This window comes from Nelusetta ayraudi, unplaced genomic scaffold (assembly GCF_046127955.1).
Source record: "Nelusetta ayraudi isolate G7.1 ecotype Tasmania unplaced genomic scaffold, CSIRO-AGI_Nayr_v1 ptg000017l, whole genome shotgun sequence".
Lineage (NCBI taxonomy): Eukaryota > Metazoa > Chordata > Actinopteri > Tetraodontiformes > Monacanthidae > Nelusetta > Nelusetta ayraudi.
In genome coordinates, this window is record NW_027466067.1 from 10477501 (window position 1) to 10493736 (window position 16236).

The 16236-nt window shown below is 50.9% G+C and overlaps 1 protein-coding gene across 3 annotated transcripts in view; it reads right to left on the reverse strand.

Moving 5' to 3' along the window:
- Positions 1 to 16236, reverse strand: part of pax7a (paired box 7a) — a 48001-nt gene that overhangs the window by 10461 nt on the left and 21304 nt on the right. For all 3 annotated transcript variants that reach the window (XM_076025373.1, XM_076025372.1, XM_076025375.1), the window contains exons 5-7: positions 13726 to 13925; positions 5320 to 5485; positions 4694 to 4887 (exon numbers count right to left, since the gene is read on the reverse strand). In XM_076025373.1, coding sequence (XP_075881488.1) covers positions 4694 to 4887; positions 5320 to 5485; positions 13726 to 13925 — 560 coding nt within the window. The remainder of the gene's footprint in view (positions 1 to 4693; positions 4888 to 5319; positions 5486 to 13725; positions 13926 to 16236) is intronic.

Consider the following 16236-nt stretch of genomic DNA (forward strand, 5'->3'; position numbering starts at 1 on the left):
CTGTGCAGAAACAGTATAGCCAGTGGATATGATTTACAGTCTCTGGATTTTCCTTGGCAGCTGCCACCGGCAGGTCTCTCCGCTTTTTTTTTTTTTTTTTTTTTTTCATTTTTTTCCCACTGAAAGCCTCTTACAGCTTTTTTTTTTTTTTTCTATACTTGCCAAATTGAAACAGTATTTGTTTTAATGGGAGTTCTAATTAACCAGCGCGTATTCCCCTCTCTTGCTCCGCGAGTGGCTGAGCTGTGAATGCGGGCTATGTGCTCATCCCCTTTGATTTGTTGTCAGTGGAGCCTGCCAGCTGACACAGTGCCCGGTGAGAGGCTTAATGCCCAAGTTTTAATAATGTGGGGGACTACACCAATCTCCCCCTCTCATTGGTATTCAGGTGCCGAATGTCTTGTTAGAAGTCAGAGGAGGGAGGCGAAATGAAGCCAGAGCTTCCAGATTGTTCCGTACATTTCCTCCCCCCCTTCCACCCCCACTCCAACTCTCTCTCCCCCCCCACCCCCCTCCTCTTCCAGTTTTTTTTTTTTTTTTTTTTTTGGCAACGGCAGAGCTCGCTTCTTAAAAATAATTCATCCCGTTTTTTTTTTTTTCTCTCTCTTTTTTAGAAAAAAAAAAAAAAAGAAGCGTCTGCGCGAGCTAATGGAAGAGCAGCAGCACAGTTTGGAGTCTCCCCTGGCTTATCTCTCTCAGACAGTTGTGGGGAGTCGCTGGTGAGCATGGTGTCAGCGTGCGTGGTACGGTGCAGCGCGGCGCGGGCAGGCAGGCAGGCCTGGGGACACAGATCAAAGGGAGGCAGGGGTGAGAACCGCTCTGCCTCTGATCCTGTGTACGTGTGTCTGTGTGTGTGTGTGTGTGTGTGTGTGTGTGTGTGTGTGTGGAGGCCCGGCCCACTCACACAGCCCAAAGGCCCCTCTCTCAGAAACACACACGCACGCACGCACGCACGCACACGAACGCACTGGCACGCGCGCTCGCACACATCCTTGTCATTCCAAAACACACAACACTTTCATAAAACTGCAAAACAGGAAAAAAAAAAAAAAAGGGGGGGAGGGGGGGAGGGGGAAAGAAAAAAAAGTTCCTTACAAAACTTCTGCGAAGTTCCTTCGTCCGGGGAAAAAAAAAACAAAAAAAAACCCGGCGACGGGATCTCTGACCGCTGAGCCTCCTCGGGTCCTCGCGCATCTTTTATTTTCCACGATGTAAACGGAAAAACCTTTTTTTTTCTGTATCCCCCCCCCCACCCACCTGCTGTCAGTGTACCTGGAAATTTCTCAGCAGGCTGAAACCAACCCTGAACCTCTGAGACTGCAGCTTTTTGTTTTGTTTTTTTTTTCTTCCCCTCCTCTCCCAGCAGGTGTCCCTGTCATGCACTGATGAGGAATTCACCCCCCAAAAAAAAGTCCCCCCAACCCCACACACACACACACACACACACGCACACACACAACCGGCGAGCCCATAAAGACCGCTTCAAAGGCTCATTTTAAAAGCACATTAAAGGCTCTCCGGTGTCGCCGAGCGCACGGCCGCGTTAAAAGTGTGCAACAACTGTCGAGCGCCGATTCCACGCCGGCTTTAACCGTCGCCTATTTAGCTGAAGGATGGCTGTCCGTCACGTTTCGCGTCTGAAACAACGGACGCTTATTTGAAGGCCCAGCGGGTGAGATGTAGTGGCATCTAATGGCAAGCGAGCAGGCGGCGAACAACGTCGACGCTGGACCCTGTTTCCTGATGCCTCACTCGGCCGCGTAGCTCCTGCTGTGTTGTAAAAGGCCAATTAACTCATTATTTACGAGTTAATTAACCGCAGACGCGTGGTAACACAGTGCCGCCACCAATGCTAATGCTAATGCCAATCATGCTAATCTTTGGCAAAAAAGAAAACGCAAAGAACAAATCTATATTTTGTGACTTTTATGAACTAAAGTCATGTTTTGTTCTGTTTCGCTTTGAGCCCTTCAAAAGGTTACGTGTTGGGTCCTTTGGAAACGTTACGCTAACTTTTTAGAGTCAAAAACGCGGCCACAGCAGAAATCTTACGGAGAGGGACAGTAAAATGCTGGGCTTGCCGGTCCTTTGTGCCCTTGGCTCTCCTTCTCCCCAGCACCTGCTGGGCCACTAAATGAAACAAGACCAACAACAAAACACACTTCTGGTTTTTCATACCTCTCGCCCAGCCATGCACAGCTTCCCTCTCACCGCCCACCCCGCCCCCCTAATACAACTGCCTCCCTCGACCGGCCAAACACGCCGTACATCCCACAATGACGGCGAAACCGGTTTGCGTGCGCGCGGGCTTTTCCACCGCCCCGTAATGGGAAAATGTGCCGCTGTCGGGATAGGTTATGGGATTGGGATGGACGCGGGCTCCTGTCGGGACTGCTGAACGCTGCAGGATTCCATTACAGACTTGGCAGCTCGCCTCTGCAGCCCATTTATTGGAAATCAGAGAATTTTTGTCAATCTTTACAGCAACAGCCACGGCCATCTACGCCAGGCCCTTGAAGAAATAGCCTCGCACATACCAATGCACAAGCATATCTCCCGCAAACAGACGCCGTCTGCAACTTGCAATTTTCATTTCCATCTTGATGGAGAGGCTCCTTCTGTCGTCGTTGTTGTTTTTTTCCATTACGGGGGAATGGAAAGAGGAAAGGAGAAACATGCCACACATGGTGGAAAAAAAATAAATAAACGTGCGAGCGAGGGGTCCGGTCGTTGGTAGGCGCGGACGGCGAAGCAAAAACTGATTTGCATTCTGGTGGAATTTGTTTATCTGGGAGGATGAAACAAGGTCTGGTTTAGATGAGTTAACCCCTTGGTCACTGCGTGCACGTGTGTGTGTGTGCGTGCACGTGTGAGAGAGAGGAGGGTTTCCCAGCCCAGCGGGACGCTGCAGCACAGAACTGTGAACTGTGATTCCGCTGTCAGTGGGAACACTCACCTCCACGCTGAGGGACTGATGGGAACGCCGCACAACGTTCCGCACGCGCCCAATACGTGTCGGCGCGCGAAGCAGCGAGCGACAAATTAAGGATCGGCAATTTGAATTTCAAAATTAATGGACGGCTGAAATAAAACCAAATGCATTTTCTTTTTTTTTTTCTTTTTTCTTTTCCCAGGGACTTTAATCAAAGCCACTTGATGGAGTAATTGAATAGCGGAAATCCACCTCTGTACACTTGCCCAAAGGCTCCTGTGTTAATCCCCAGTATGACAGGAAATGTTTAATATCCCAACACATTCTTGAATGCCCCGTGAAGGGAGGCAGAGAAAGCGACAGCCTACCCCATGCCAGTATTAGAGAGAGCCATTAATGAAAAAAAAAAAAAAAAAAAAAAAATCGACTCCACGTTCCTGGTGTTTTTCTGCAGGTTTGCAGTGAGAGCATTAGCAGTTAAAGCCCCCTGTGCCACGATTAACAATCAAACACGCTGTGAGCCTCCATGTTATCCTCCGTCGCTCCAGCATGAGAGAAAATCTCTTTTTTGTCACAAAATCCTTAATTCTTTCTTCTCCGAAGAAAGAGGGTAATACCAAGAATGTTTCCAATCTGCTTTGAGAAATATTTGAAGAAGAAGGGGAGGGCGGGGAGGTGGGAAAAAAAGAAAAACTCCCAATAAAACATGTGTGAACGACGGGGTAATTGTGGACAAATGCGGCATTGAAATTCATTTTCAACTCTTTACACACCATTTCAATCTTATTTTCTGCCTGTTAACCACATCTTGTTGGTGAGGGTGGGCAGGACTGGCCAGTATTGATGGGTAATTGTGTATAATTCACTCCGTACACACGATTTGCATCAATACAAATCGTTCCTTTTCTCTCTGTGCCTCTTAAAGCCCGGCCCTCACCGCATGCAGAGGCCCATTTAAACGCTCCTTAATGGCGGTAACCTAAGAGATTCCTGGGAGGCGCAACCAACAGACTCACGCAGGCAGTGCCGCACACCAGGGTGGGTGGCACCGACGTTGTCTTTTCTTTTTTTTCTTTTTTTTTTTAACAGGAAGGCACCGGAAGTGGCCGGAAACCACCAGAAAAAAAAAAAAAAGAAGCCTAGCACGGAGAGACTCTCCGCCACTCTGACTGCAAATCGCGCAATGCGGAGACGAGCGGGGGGGGGGGGGGGGAAGAATTTGCACATAGCACTCGAGTCTTTTTCGCCGCAGACAATTACGTGGAGGAGATTACGGGCCTACATTTATAAGCTTTAGCTAATTATTTCATCTTGCATGTGTTCTCGGTGCGCCGCGCAGGATTTAGACGTCCCAGGAAAGTCAAAAAACCCGCCGTTTGGAGCAGCCCGAGCACTCGCGGTGCTATCAAGATGAATTTTAATTTGTTGATGTTAATCCAATTGTTTTACGAATGTAGCAATTTGGAGTAGCTAAAATAAATCCCGGGCTTTGGAAGCCGCGCATAAAAGCCCACACCGGCGGTTATTTTGCTGAACACGCCGTTTCTGAATTTTAATTTCCAGTCAAATACAATTACGTGTCCTGAACGGCGGGGTGGGGGGATTGGGGGTGGCGGAGTGAGGGGAGGAGGGGAGACTAGAGGAGAAGAAGAAGAAGAAGAAGAAGAAGAAGAAGAAGAAGAAGAAGAAGAATGTGGGCGACATGGCTGGCAGGGGCCCAGTGGGGCGTGTTGGGGAGGTCTTGGGGGGGTGGTGACTGACCTGCGGGGAGAGCCCATTCCCCACCGGGTTCATGTGGTTGCCGGACGCCGAGGGGCTCATGAAGGTGTCGGAGTAGCTGGAGAAGCTGTGGCGGTTGGACGACAGGCCGTAGGCGGAGCTGCTCTCGGCGCTCAGGCCGCCCTGGTGCATGGAGGACGGCGGCAGCGGCTGGGGTCTGTGCAACGTGCTGCCCTCTGACACACAAGACACACAAAACAGGCAGGACGTGAGCGGAGTCATACGTCGTGCATTAAGTGTCCTCAGCAAATTCTTTCAAAAAAAAAAAAAAAACAAGAAAAAGAAATGAGTCTTTTTATCAGAAGTGCGACAGAAGTGACCCGATCTCGTCGCTAACGGCAAAATAAACAAAGGCTGGTCTCTCTGCCTCCCACAGACATGTGATTCTAAGCGTAACTACTTGCTGCATGGCTCTTATATCCTCCTTATGTATAATTTGTAACGTTATTAAAAAAAATACGCATAAGTTATGGATGGCACGCCAGAACAAAAAAAATAGGCCCAACGTGATCTGGAGGCAAAATTAGATTAGAAGTCAGAGTTCAGAGCGCAGGGCGGCGCCCCCCCCACCCCCCCACTGACCCCCTTTCCCCTCCCGCGGCTCTCACCCTGTGATAGCGTGGCGCTGGGGTAGCTGGAGTCTGGCAGCTGGTAGGTGGGCAGAGTGGGCATCCCTGTGGGCGGGAATCCTCCGGGCAGCAAGTGGTTGAAGGCCGCGAGCTGATTGGCGCCGGCCTGTTTGCGCCACCGGGCTCGCCTGTTGCTGAACCACACCTGGAGAGAGGAAACAAGCGGAGCTTTAAGATCTCTCTCAACAACAATATAGAGAGGTTGAAGATTGCACATCATATCTGTTTCGCTAACAATAGCATGTGTTTTCTTACTTCTTTCGTTTTTGTGACACTTTGCGGACAGTGAGTGCTAAAAAAGAATTTTTTTGATGTCACAAAGGGCTACGACGCATCACAGAGACCTCAGAGTGTGTGTTTGAAGACCTCAAGACTGTTTTTTTTAGTCCCCTTCCAAACATGCAATCGGCATAGCTACGCATCAGTTCTAAGCTAATTCCGATACTGCAGTTTTCTCTGTATATTTATTTCAGATCATCGGCAGTGCAGACAACAGCATTCTGGAAATGCCTAGAACATGGAGCCTTTGACTTTGCTCCAGCACAAACGCTCTTGGTTTGGTTCCGCGGTCGGCCGGCCGCTGTCACCTGTGATTAATCTGCTGTTAGCTTGAGTGGCGCTACTAGGAAAGAGACAGGCTATCCCTGTGGGAGCTGCCACAGCAGCTCAGCGGTCCGTCCCTGTTGTTCTTAAGGGTCTGGGGCTGTGTAAACAGGCTGCCCTAAGCCCTCTTCAGAGGGAAGAAGTCATTTAAAGGTCAGACGTGAGCCACTAACCTCCACGCCAGACACTTCAAGTATGTTTGCAGAGCTATTGGACGCTTTGTGAGAGGCCGTTAAGGTTTAGAGAGAAACTTGAACTAGTGCAGCATCACTGTGCATTTTTGTATCTTTTATTTGAAAAATAATATGAAAAAAAAAAAAGTGCCAAGAGTCAGACAACTTTAGATCCAGGACATCCAGGATCTTAGGGCAGCAAATTTGGGGAGAAAAAAAAAATGCTGCCAAAATGAGCAGCACCGAATTCACTGAATGAAAGGGGGAAGGACAAAAAAAGAAGAGAAAAAAATAGTCTTTTGAATCGCGAGAAGATTTACACATTTTAAAAAGGCCTCGGCTTCAACAAAACATGAATTTAATCGGGCCGTCGTGAAAAGAGCCAGCAACCTGTTCCATTTAACCAAGACAAGGCCCGGCCTCGGCTGCGCGCTCAGGGTTGAAGGACATTGATCTATGCCTCGCACAGGCAATTCATCAGAGTTTAATACACTGTCAGCGCAGTTCATCTACTGTTGTGTTTCAAACGGCCCGGGCCATTGTGAGAGCACATGAAAGCGGGGGACAAAAGCCCCTCCATACGCCACCGAGAACAGTGGACACAAAGAGGGGGCGTCCCTTTTAAACAGGTCTTAAAGACGGACACTTTCAAGGGGACTTACCCAGCGACATACTTACTGCTTTTCGGGGCTCTGCCTCTTTTTGTACACACAAACATACATATAAAACTCCTAGCGGCCTTACAAGGGATCTCAGCCCATCGGAGATCTTAATTTGAATGCTGTTTCCTCCCCCCTCTACCCCCAAAAAGAAGTCTTTTGGAGGCCGCAATGGCAAAGCACTCGACACGAGCTGCGAGCAACGAGCGATGACTTTATCAACGACGCTATCGCTAACCCAACAGGAAATCTTTAGCCGCCGCCGCCGCAGCCGCCGCCGTCGCCGCCGCCTAAAGAGCCCCGTTCAATCCCTCAATTAGCAATTCCAAAACAAATGCGGCCAGCGGCTGCGCCTGAAATTTGCCCTATTGGGATGTAGTGGAGCGTGGTCCGGGGGTCGGAACTAAAGCTCCTACCGGGCCAGACAAACAGCTGCCTCGCCCAGGGGAGGGGGGCACGGGGTGGCGGGTTAAAGGGGTGGGTGGATGGGTGGTGGTGGTGGTGGTGGTTGGGGGTGCGCCCCCTTTCTTCCACACACTCCCCCCGACACCCCACCCCGCCGTGCCACTTCACCTCCGACCTCGTCCGCTCACCCCGCCCCTCTTTTATGCTCACTTTTTTTTTTTTTTTTTTTTTACTTCCTCTCCCGGTTTGTCACCCGAGCCCCGTGAGGGAGGGGGAGGGGAGGAAGGGAGGGAGGTGTTCCATCACGGGCCGACACACAACTTTTTTGGGTTTAAAAAAAAAAAAAAAAAAAAAGTAGTTGAGTTTTGTTGGCACATTTTATTTTTACGTGACTTTTCCCAAGGGTCTCTCATTACTAGGAAAACCAAGGGCTCTATTTTCTATTTGTCACAGAGTTGGATGGCAAAAACAATATTTTGCTCCATGTGGACACGAGTTAAAATGAGTTGTTTCACCAGCAATTCGCCAGTTTTGCAGGACATGATGAGCGTGAAACGCCTTTTTCGCAACTCAAAGTTTGTGATCTAACCTTGTTTGCACGAAATCACGTTTTATTATACAGCTAATTTCTCTGTAGGAAATGGTAACGTGACCGAGTGCCTTGATTGGCTGACAAAAAAACTAAAACACGATTCAATTACAATCTGGCTTTGCTGTCACACGTTCCTGCGGAAACAAAACGTTCCGAAAATGTTTCTTTCCCGCCCTGTGCTCATCAGTGCAACTCAACTTAATCCAAGTGGACTGGCTTATTTGCTTGCAAAAAAAAAAAAAGAAAAAAAAAAAAAAGCCTGCGGAAAGTAAAAAAAATCAATATCCGCCGCCGTCTTCGGCTTTTGCTTCCAGCACTGTTGACAAAAACCTGCCTAAACCAGCAAACAAACTGCAGCTCAGCTGTGTTGCGGGGCGAACAAAAGAAGTGTGTACATTTAAAAATATTATATAGGACAAGCAACACTGAGCCACTTTGTCCGGCAGGCTCGCAGCGACAGACTGGGATAAACTTGTACACAAGCAGCACCCATCACACACACGCGCACGCACGCACGCACACACGCAGACACACATGGAGCCTAGCACACAGCCTGAAGCCGAGGATTTGAGGCTGCGCTCTGGAACCTGATCACAAAGTCACCTTGGACCACAGATTCTCCTCTGCTCTTCCCAATCCGGTTTAATTCTCTGCAGTACAGAGAGCCGCGCCGCTGCTCCGCGTCTCCCGCTATCTACCTACAAGTGTGCCGCTCCATGCGTCTGGCTGCACTTCTGCTTTGGGATTTTTTTTTTTTTTTTTTTTTTTTTACGGACTAAAAGGTTTTCCGTGCGCTTTGGATGCCGTCTGGCGGTCTGCATCCCCCCCCACCACCACCTCTCCCACCTCTCTCCCCTTGAAGGGGGTTTTTCTGAGGGATGGAAGTTTTGGGGACGCAGAGGGAGAGGATGGCAGAGCAGCAGCGGCTCGTCTTATAGAAGTCAGGCTTAGCCCGGCTTGTGAGACAAAAGAGGACGGCTTCAGAAGTGCGTCACCAGAGGTGGAGGGTGGCTGGAGAGAGCAACTTGAAAGAGAGGGAGGATGGCGGTGGAGGCGGGGGCGGGGCCTCTGGATGGGAAACTCAAAACAAGGGGAGCAAAAACCTACAACAAAAAATCAAATCAGGTTGAAGTCGCAGTGCAGTCGGGGGTTTGATTTTCCCCGTGTTTCATCCGCCACAGTCGACTCAAAGCGATCCAAACGCCGTCTCACATCCTCTTATCACCCATCGGGGATGCTCTTAAAACATGGCACATGTGTGACACTGCACAGCAGTGAGAAATAAATAAATAAAAACAAACAAACGAAAAATAAATAATTCTTTTTTTTTTTTTTTTTTTTTTTTTAATCACCAGCGTTGCGTCTTTCAAATGGGATCACTCATGTTTTCGGAAATTCGCCGGCGCTCAGACAATCCCCCGTGAATTATTTTGTCAAAGACAAGCGTCGGATGCGTGATGCCTTTCAGGAGCCAATTTGCAACATTCGCTAGATGAATACGGAGAGCCGAGATAATGACAAAACAAAATGTGCTGCGGCTGCCGCCGCCGCTGCTGCTGCTGCTGCTGACTTCATATCCACCAAAAACACAGAGGGGTGATGCAACCAGCCTCAACATACAAATCCTCCTCTGTCTCATACCACGCAACACCCCTGCCCCCCTCCCCCCGCGCCACCACTCATCCTCCTCCTCCTCCTCTTCCTCCTCCTCTCCCCCTTCTCCTCTTTCCCCTCGCTCTGATTCCACCCCCCCCCCCACCCCCCCGCTTGCCTTCCAGACTGGCACTATGCTAATTAAAGTAGCTAGGAGTGTGAATTTGAGAGGGAGAGTGCGGATTAGCTTGATAAGTATCAGGAGTACAGAAGCAGTGTACCAAAGTCATTTAAATTCTAATAATAAGAAACTGTTAGAGCATTCTCACCGATGCACTGCAACAATTTCTTCCCCGACGATCTACACAAATCCTATTTGTGCCTTTATGGGGAACGTAGAGAAAAAAGAAACCCGCACTGGCGGGAATACAGCCGCCTGTTGGGTTTCTCTCGTCGCCGCTCGGCTTCCATTGTCAGCGTCTCTCCTGCCGCAGCCGCCGCCGCTCAGCCGATATTATAACAATCAGGAAACCGTATATTACCTCCCGATACTTCAAGGATTACATTTTCACACGCCGTGTCGAACCCCCCAGCCCCCGCTCGCCATCGGTCTACACACCGTCGAGGTGCGTGAAGCTGCGAAGGCCACTCGCCTGCGTCCACGCGGCTCTTTTCTCCCCCTTTTTTTTCTGTCCTTTTTTTTTTTTTTTTTTTGGCTCATTCCGGGCATTACCAGAGCAGCGCGAGCCACAGATAAAGGGAGAAACTTTTTGACCAAATTGATTTGCACGCTTCATAAAAAGCAGCGCTTATACCTTATTAGATTCCACTAAGTATAATAGCTGCGTGCCGAATGTTTATTGGTTAGTGAAAGAGGATCTATTTGACAGATTTGGTCAAGCGAGCTGGAGGCGGCATGCTGAGTTGATGAGCCTCGCCCGACCCTCTCTCCCCCCCACCCCCACCCCCACACCCCAACCCCAGCGCACAGGAGGGGGGGAAACGCTCTTGAAAACTTCAGCCTTCGGACGCGGGTGAAGCTCCACCTCCTCTAATAAAGCGGCGGCCGCCCCTGTCGAAACCGAGGGGTCTTCACGATGGAAAGTGGCAGACCGAAACCTGGCGGCGTTGTCCCTCCCACCGAGGCAGCCATCCCCCTCCCCCTCCCGGAACTAATTGGGCGAGAGATACGGATCACATCCCTCAATTTGTCAGTCGGGGTAATAAAACCTTCAGTGGAGGCAACGCTGGGAGCTGCGGCAGAAACGGGGCCCAGCGGGGACCCGATGAAGACGGATGGCGAACGGGTCCTCGGGTGGCGGTAGTGGGGCAGACACGGGTGGTGGTGGTGGTGGGAGGGCGGAGGTGTGGGAGGGGTCAGGAGCGTGCACCGCCGCATCATCATCATCATCATCATCATCATCATCATCATCATCATCATCATCGCCATCATCACCAGGCAATGTTTGGATGGCAAACGGTCAGCGGCCAGACAGATATTCGGAGCTAAAATATGAGTCTGTGGGAGCAGCAAGTTATCGCCCCACCTCCTCCTCCACCTCCTCCCCCACCTCCTCCGCCACATTTCTCAGGGCCTGAAAACAGCAGGGCGACATCTGGAAGATGCGTCAGTGCAGCTGTGCAGAAGCAGCGGCCGCGGCTCTCTCGGGCCAAAGGGTCTCCTCCTCCTCCTATTCCTCCTTCTCTACCTCCTTCTCCTCCTCCTCCTCCTCCTCTTCTCTGCTGCCCCTGTGACGGACCTTCTGGGCACCACCGCCCAGCTGGGAGACATTTGCAGACACCCACATTCCCTCAAATGCATTCTGGGTGAAATTCTAAGAGTGAACTATCGGGACACCCCCCTGCTTTCCTGCTTTCACCCGGAAAAAAATAAAACGTCGACTGCCTTTATTTTGTTTTGTTTTTAAATAATTGCAACACGACACGAGGCGTCGTTTGTTTTGGCGCGCGGAGCCCCTTTTTTCTTTCTAACCATCTCAACCAAATTAGGTTTGAGATGACCTTTCGAGACTTTCAAAGCCTTCAAGTATTAGATTATGAGGAAAACAGCATTAGCAAATTACGGCCGTGACTCAAATTCCTCAGGTTTGCACATGACATCATTTAAGTCTATTTTCTGACAGCCAATGGAGGGCGGCCGCTCTGTTTTCCTCCCCTTCCCTCCGCTTTTATGTTCCGATATGTTCTTAATCGGGGCCTCCATAAATACATGGGCGCTAATAAAAGAATGGATTTTCCTTTTCTGAACCCGAGGTGTCGGGGTGAGCTAATGCTGCCTTTCAGTCCAACTAGGCCTGATTAATTTCCACAAGGCGTTTACTTCAACCCCGAGCTTTAGGATGAACCCTATGGATGGGGAAAATAGCTCTTGCGCGGTGATCGCCGGAGCTTGGCAGAATCGCGCGGGGAGAAAAGAAAAATAAACGATATTGGTTCTCAGTCGAACCGAAATGGGAATTCTCCGCGTCTGCCCTCACGACACGCCCTCGCCTAATATTCCGAAACGTCTAAATACGTCGCGTCAGCGGCAGGGAGCGGCCGGGCTTCGTCTCTGCCACCGTGAGTGAGGCGTTAGACAGTCGGACGCGCGGGACGGCACCGCGCACGTCGCCGGGTCTGGAGACGGACAAAGACATGTGTGGAACAAGTTACCCCCGGCCTGCATGTTTATGGCGTGATGAACAGTTAGCATGCGGAGAGGCGCTCGGAGGCTTCAGAGGGAGTGTGAACGACTGTGGTAAGAGGAGAGGGGGGTGCCCCAGACCCCACCCCCCTCCACCACCCCCCCACCCTGCTAGCGGCTGATTGATTAATGTTGTTGTCGGGGGGGCACAGGGTCCCCAGAGAGGATGAGGAACCCTGTGTGATATGTGGAGGGTTTTACAAGCAGCGGCGAGCTTGAAAGTGATGGGATGAGATCCTGGCCAAAGGCCGAAATGAGAAATCCATCAGGAATGTGTTCCCTTTCTCCTCTCTCCTCTTTTCTCCCCCCGCCCCTCCGCCCCTCCACTCTCTCGCTCGGTGTTTGGGAGAACAGCTGCCGCTATAACTCTGCCGTGCAGATCTTCCCCTCAGCCCTTCCATGAGACGTCGGCCAGAGTGACAGTCGGGTTCGCTGGCGAGGCGCGAGCGGAGCGGAGGGGAAGGGGAGGGGCGTCGGAAGGCGTGCACGTTAGCGTCGTAGGGCAGCTCCCCCCCCCCCCGAACTGAAGGCGAAAAAAGGAAGAAGCTACGATGTTTTCTTCGGAAGGAAGCGCCGTCCAAACCCGCCCCAAGCTGCAAGCTGCGCACGTCGGTTTGGTTCTATAGTGTTTGTCCACTCTGGCAGTCTTACACCTTCCAATTAGTAATGCATACAAGGCGTCACCTTCTACACATGGAGGTCATGTGACAGACCTTATAATCTAGGATGCTTTGACTCTAGTAGGGTGCAGCACTACGCAGGTCCAAGCTATTACTAGGCCTATTACTGGCACTGCCTTTAATTGTACACTCAATTCTATGTCCTCTTCTTTATCCATTATGCAGTTATGCACTTTGATGTATTTGAGATGTTTCTGCTGAAAAGCAGTTATTGAACTGAGCCAGGCCAGTCTGTGTGGAACTGTGATGTTGCATTGTGGCTTAAACTTAACACGGGGATGGTTCAACAGGAGTTGCAGGAAGTTAAAACACACACAGGATGTAAACAGGGGTATTTAAAAAAAAAAAAAAATCTATTTAGTTGTGAGGCAGCTTCACTGTGATCTAGGATTGAAGTTAGGGTCAAATACAGGGGTAGGCAAACTTTTTGACTGGTGGGGCCACAATGGGTTCTAAGATTTGACAGAGGGGGCCGGAGCAGGAGCAGATGGATGGAGTGTTTTGGTGACCCACCTCATATCATGGGATATGTAGAAAACATGTGCTTTAATGTCTATTGAAAATGAACCAAAACGGTATTTAGCTCTTTTTTGAAATGACTCTTAAAACACAGAATAACGGATGTAGTACAGCTATTTTATGACTTATGACTGACTATGAATATTTCTTCAAGTTCGGCGGGCCAGATTAAAAAGCTGGCCGCAAACAGGCCGCATATGGCCCCTGGGCCATAGTTTGCCCGTGCCTGGTCTAAAATCAGTGTAATATGGGACATTTGTATGTTGTTTGATAATTTTGCCATTCCTGGAACAAAAGGTCAGCAAAGTGTAACTTTATGTCAAAAAACAAGACAAACACTGACAGATAGTGTTGACTTAAACAGGCGACAAGCGATTCCTCTTTCAGGAACGGTCAATGATCTCGCAGCAGAAGTTCTGCAGCTCTACAGCACAGTCAAAAGTGTCAGGAGTCTCACCTGGACTCGGGCCTCGGTGAGTTTCGTCCTCTGGGCCAACTCTTCCCTGGTGTAGATGTCCGGGTAGTGCGTCCTCTCGAAGGCCTTCTCCAGCTCCTCCAGCTGCTCGGCGGTGAAGGTGGTGCGGCTGCGCCTCTGCTTGCGCTTCAGCGGCAGGTCAGGCTCCGAGTCCACGTCGGAGCAGTCGTCAGCGCGGTTACCTGAGGCGAACGGCGGCAGAGGAGGGAGGTAGAGAGAGAGAGAGAGAGAGAGAGAGAGAGAGAGAGAGAGAGAGAGAGAGAGAGAGAGAGACGCACGCACAAAAAAAAGGGGCCACCTGTGAGATTTATGCCAAAAAAACAAAAAACAAAACAACGATGTAAACAGAAGTGAGGAAGAGTCTGGCGAATTGTGTTTTTTGCCACGAGGAAAAACCCCGGCGTCAGACGGCGCGCGGCTTAGCGACCGGCAAAGATCTGAGGCTATAATCTGCATTCTGGCGCCTCTTTTGTCGCCAGCGAGGGGAAGGCAGCAGGCAACACAGGGGAGGGGATTCAAAATGACAGCGGCGACTCTCTCTAAATATACAGCTGGGAGAATTTTATCTTAATCTCGCGGGTATTTATTTAATATAGTCGAGGCCCCCGATACACAATCCCGCCTGTGCGAGACTGGGGGCCCGAGGCTGAGAAGGCAAAGAGGGCTCGGGGGGGCGTTGGAGCGGGGGGGACGTGGGTGTCGGTTGGGTAGAGGGGTTAATCTGCCAAGGCCACCTTGTGCTCCTCGCGCCGCTTTTCTCTCCCATTGGCCCAGGGCGCAGCGCTAGCGCGCGGTGCAGCCCGAGTGCACAGACGCATGAAAAAAGAAAAAAGAAAAAAGAAGAGGGCGCAGCGACAATATCGCGCCGCAGCGCCATTCAGCGCCCGCCGCGTTGTTTCCCGCCGCCGTCATTAAAAGAACCAGAACACGTTTTTCACATTTTACTTTTCCAGACGTTGGAGTGAGCCGAATTTTTCTCTCTCTCTCTCTCTTTTTTTCTCCCTTCGCTCGAGGAACACAGATGCTCAAGCGACAAAAGCCCCACAATCCGGGGCCGACAGGGGAATTTTTTGACGGCAGACGCGCATTAACATCGCGCATTACCATCATAACTGAATTTAGAAAATTGCATCACTTTCGCCTCCTCTGCACGTCTATTCAGGCTGCGCGGCCCTTTTCATTTGGTGTCATAAAATTTATATTTTCATAATTTTCTTGCCCCCCACCTCCCTCCCTTCCCTCATTGAGACGTTGACAGGGGCGGCGTGACGTGCCAGCGTTGCTCGGGGCCGTCGCCGGGTTGCATCACGCTCGGTCCAGGGGAGTGTGGGAGAGGGAGGATGAAAGGCAGATACTGGAGGAGAGGGCGTTTGAAAGAGATTTCCCCCGCTCCGACAGCGGCGCCCTCTCGCTGTCGGAGCGGCCGGGGGGGGCGAGGCGGCGGCGGCGGCGGCGGAGGCGAAGGAGGCTCACCTGCGCCGCCTCGCCCCGGCGGGCGGCTTGTTTATTGCTCGCATCGCTCGGCGCGAGTGGACCAAGGAACGAAAAAAAAGAAAAAAAAGATTACTCAAACTGAGCCTCCAAATAACAACTGTGAGAACAAAAGAGCAACAGAGCTGGCAGAGTCTCAAGGCCGGCTCCAGAGTTTAATTAAACAAGGAATTATGGGATTATATGGAGACTATCATTACAGGCCACTCTGCGAGTCTACGACGAACATTTTCTGTCCCCCCTGAGCTCCCACTCGATGATTCTCCGAGGATTACACGTGGCCGCAGGACATGAGGCCGCATTCATTAAATCAATTCTTCAGTCTTAGCCGGTTTTAATAAAGATTGATTCTTCAAGTGCACGCTCCCTCCCGCTCCCGAACCACTCTTGAACATACAAAGTTGGATATGTACATACGCCGCGTAGCCCTCTATTGGTTTTCGTGAGGACGCGGGCGCGTCCGCGTCGCCCGCTAACCCGCTAACCTGCCGTGACCGACGCTCGAGGGGGGGTTGTGGGGGGCCGGTCGTGGTGTCACTTATTTTTCCCAAAGTCACCTCAGCGTCCTGCAGGGGGGGCCGGAGAGGACTCGTCCTCTCGGAGGGGCTCCTCCAGTCGTTTTTTTTTTTTTTCTCTCCCTCTCCCGCCCTTTGTTTTTAGCGCCGCCTTCGCCGACTCTACTTAGCCTTGCAAACGCGTCACGGCGCGATCTGTGTCCCATTTCGCATGCTATCGGGCTAATGACTGATAAACCTCGACAGACAATAGCTTGTACCGCCGCTGCCGACCCCCCACCCCGACCCCCCCTGCTAAGCCAACACATCTGCTCTTGTACATGAACCAGAAGCGCAAGGTCAACGGTGGCCGGGCCGTAATGAGCCAGGCAAAGTGGAAAATGACGAGCGATGCGCGAAGGGGTGGGGTGGAGGGCGGCATCTGGGTCGCAAAACTCATCTATATGCTGAGGATACGCTGGCCGACTAGGAAGCTGCTGCTGCTGCT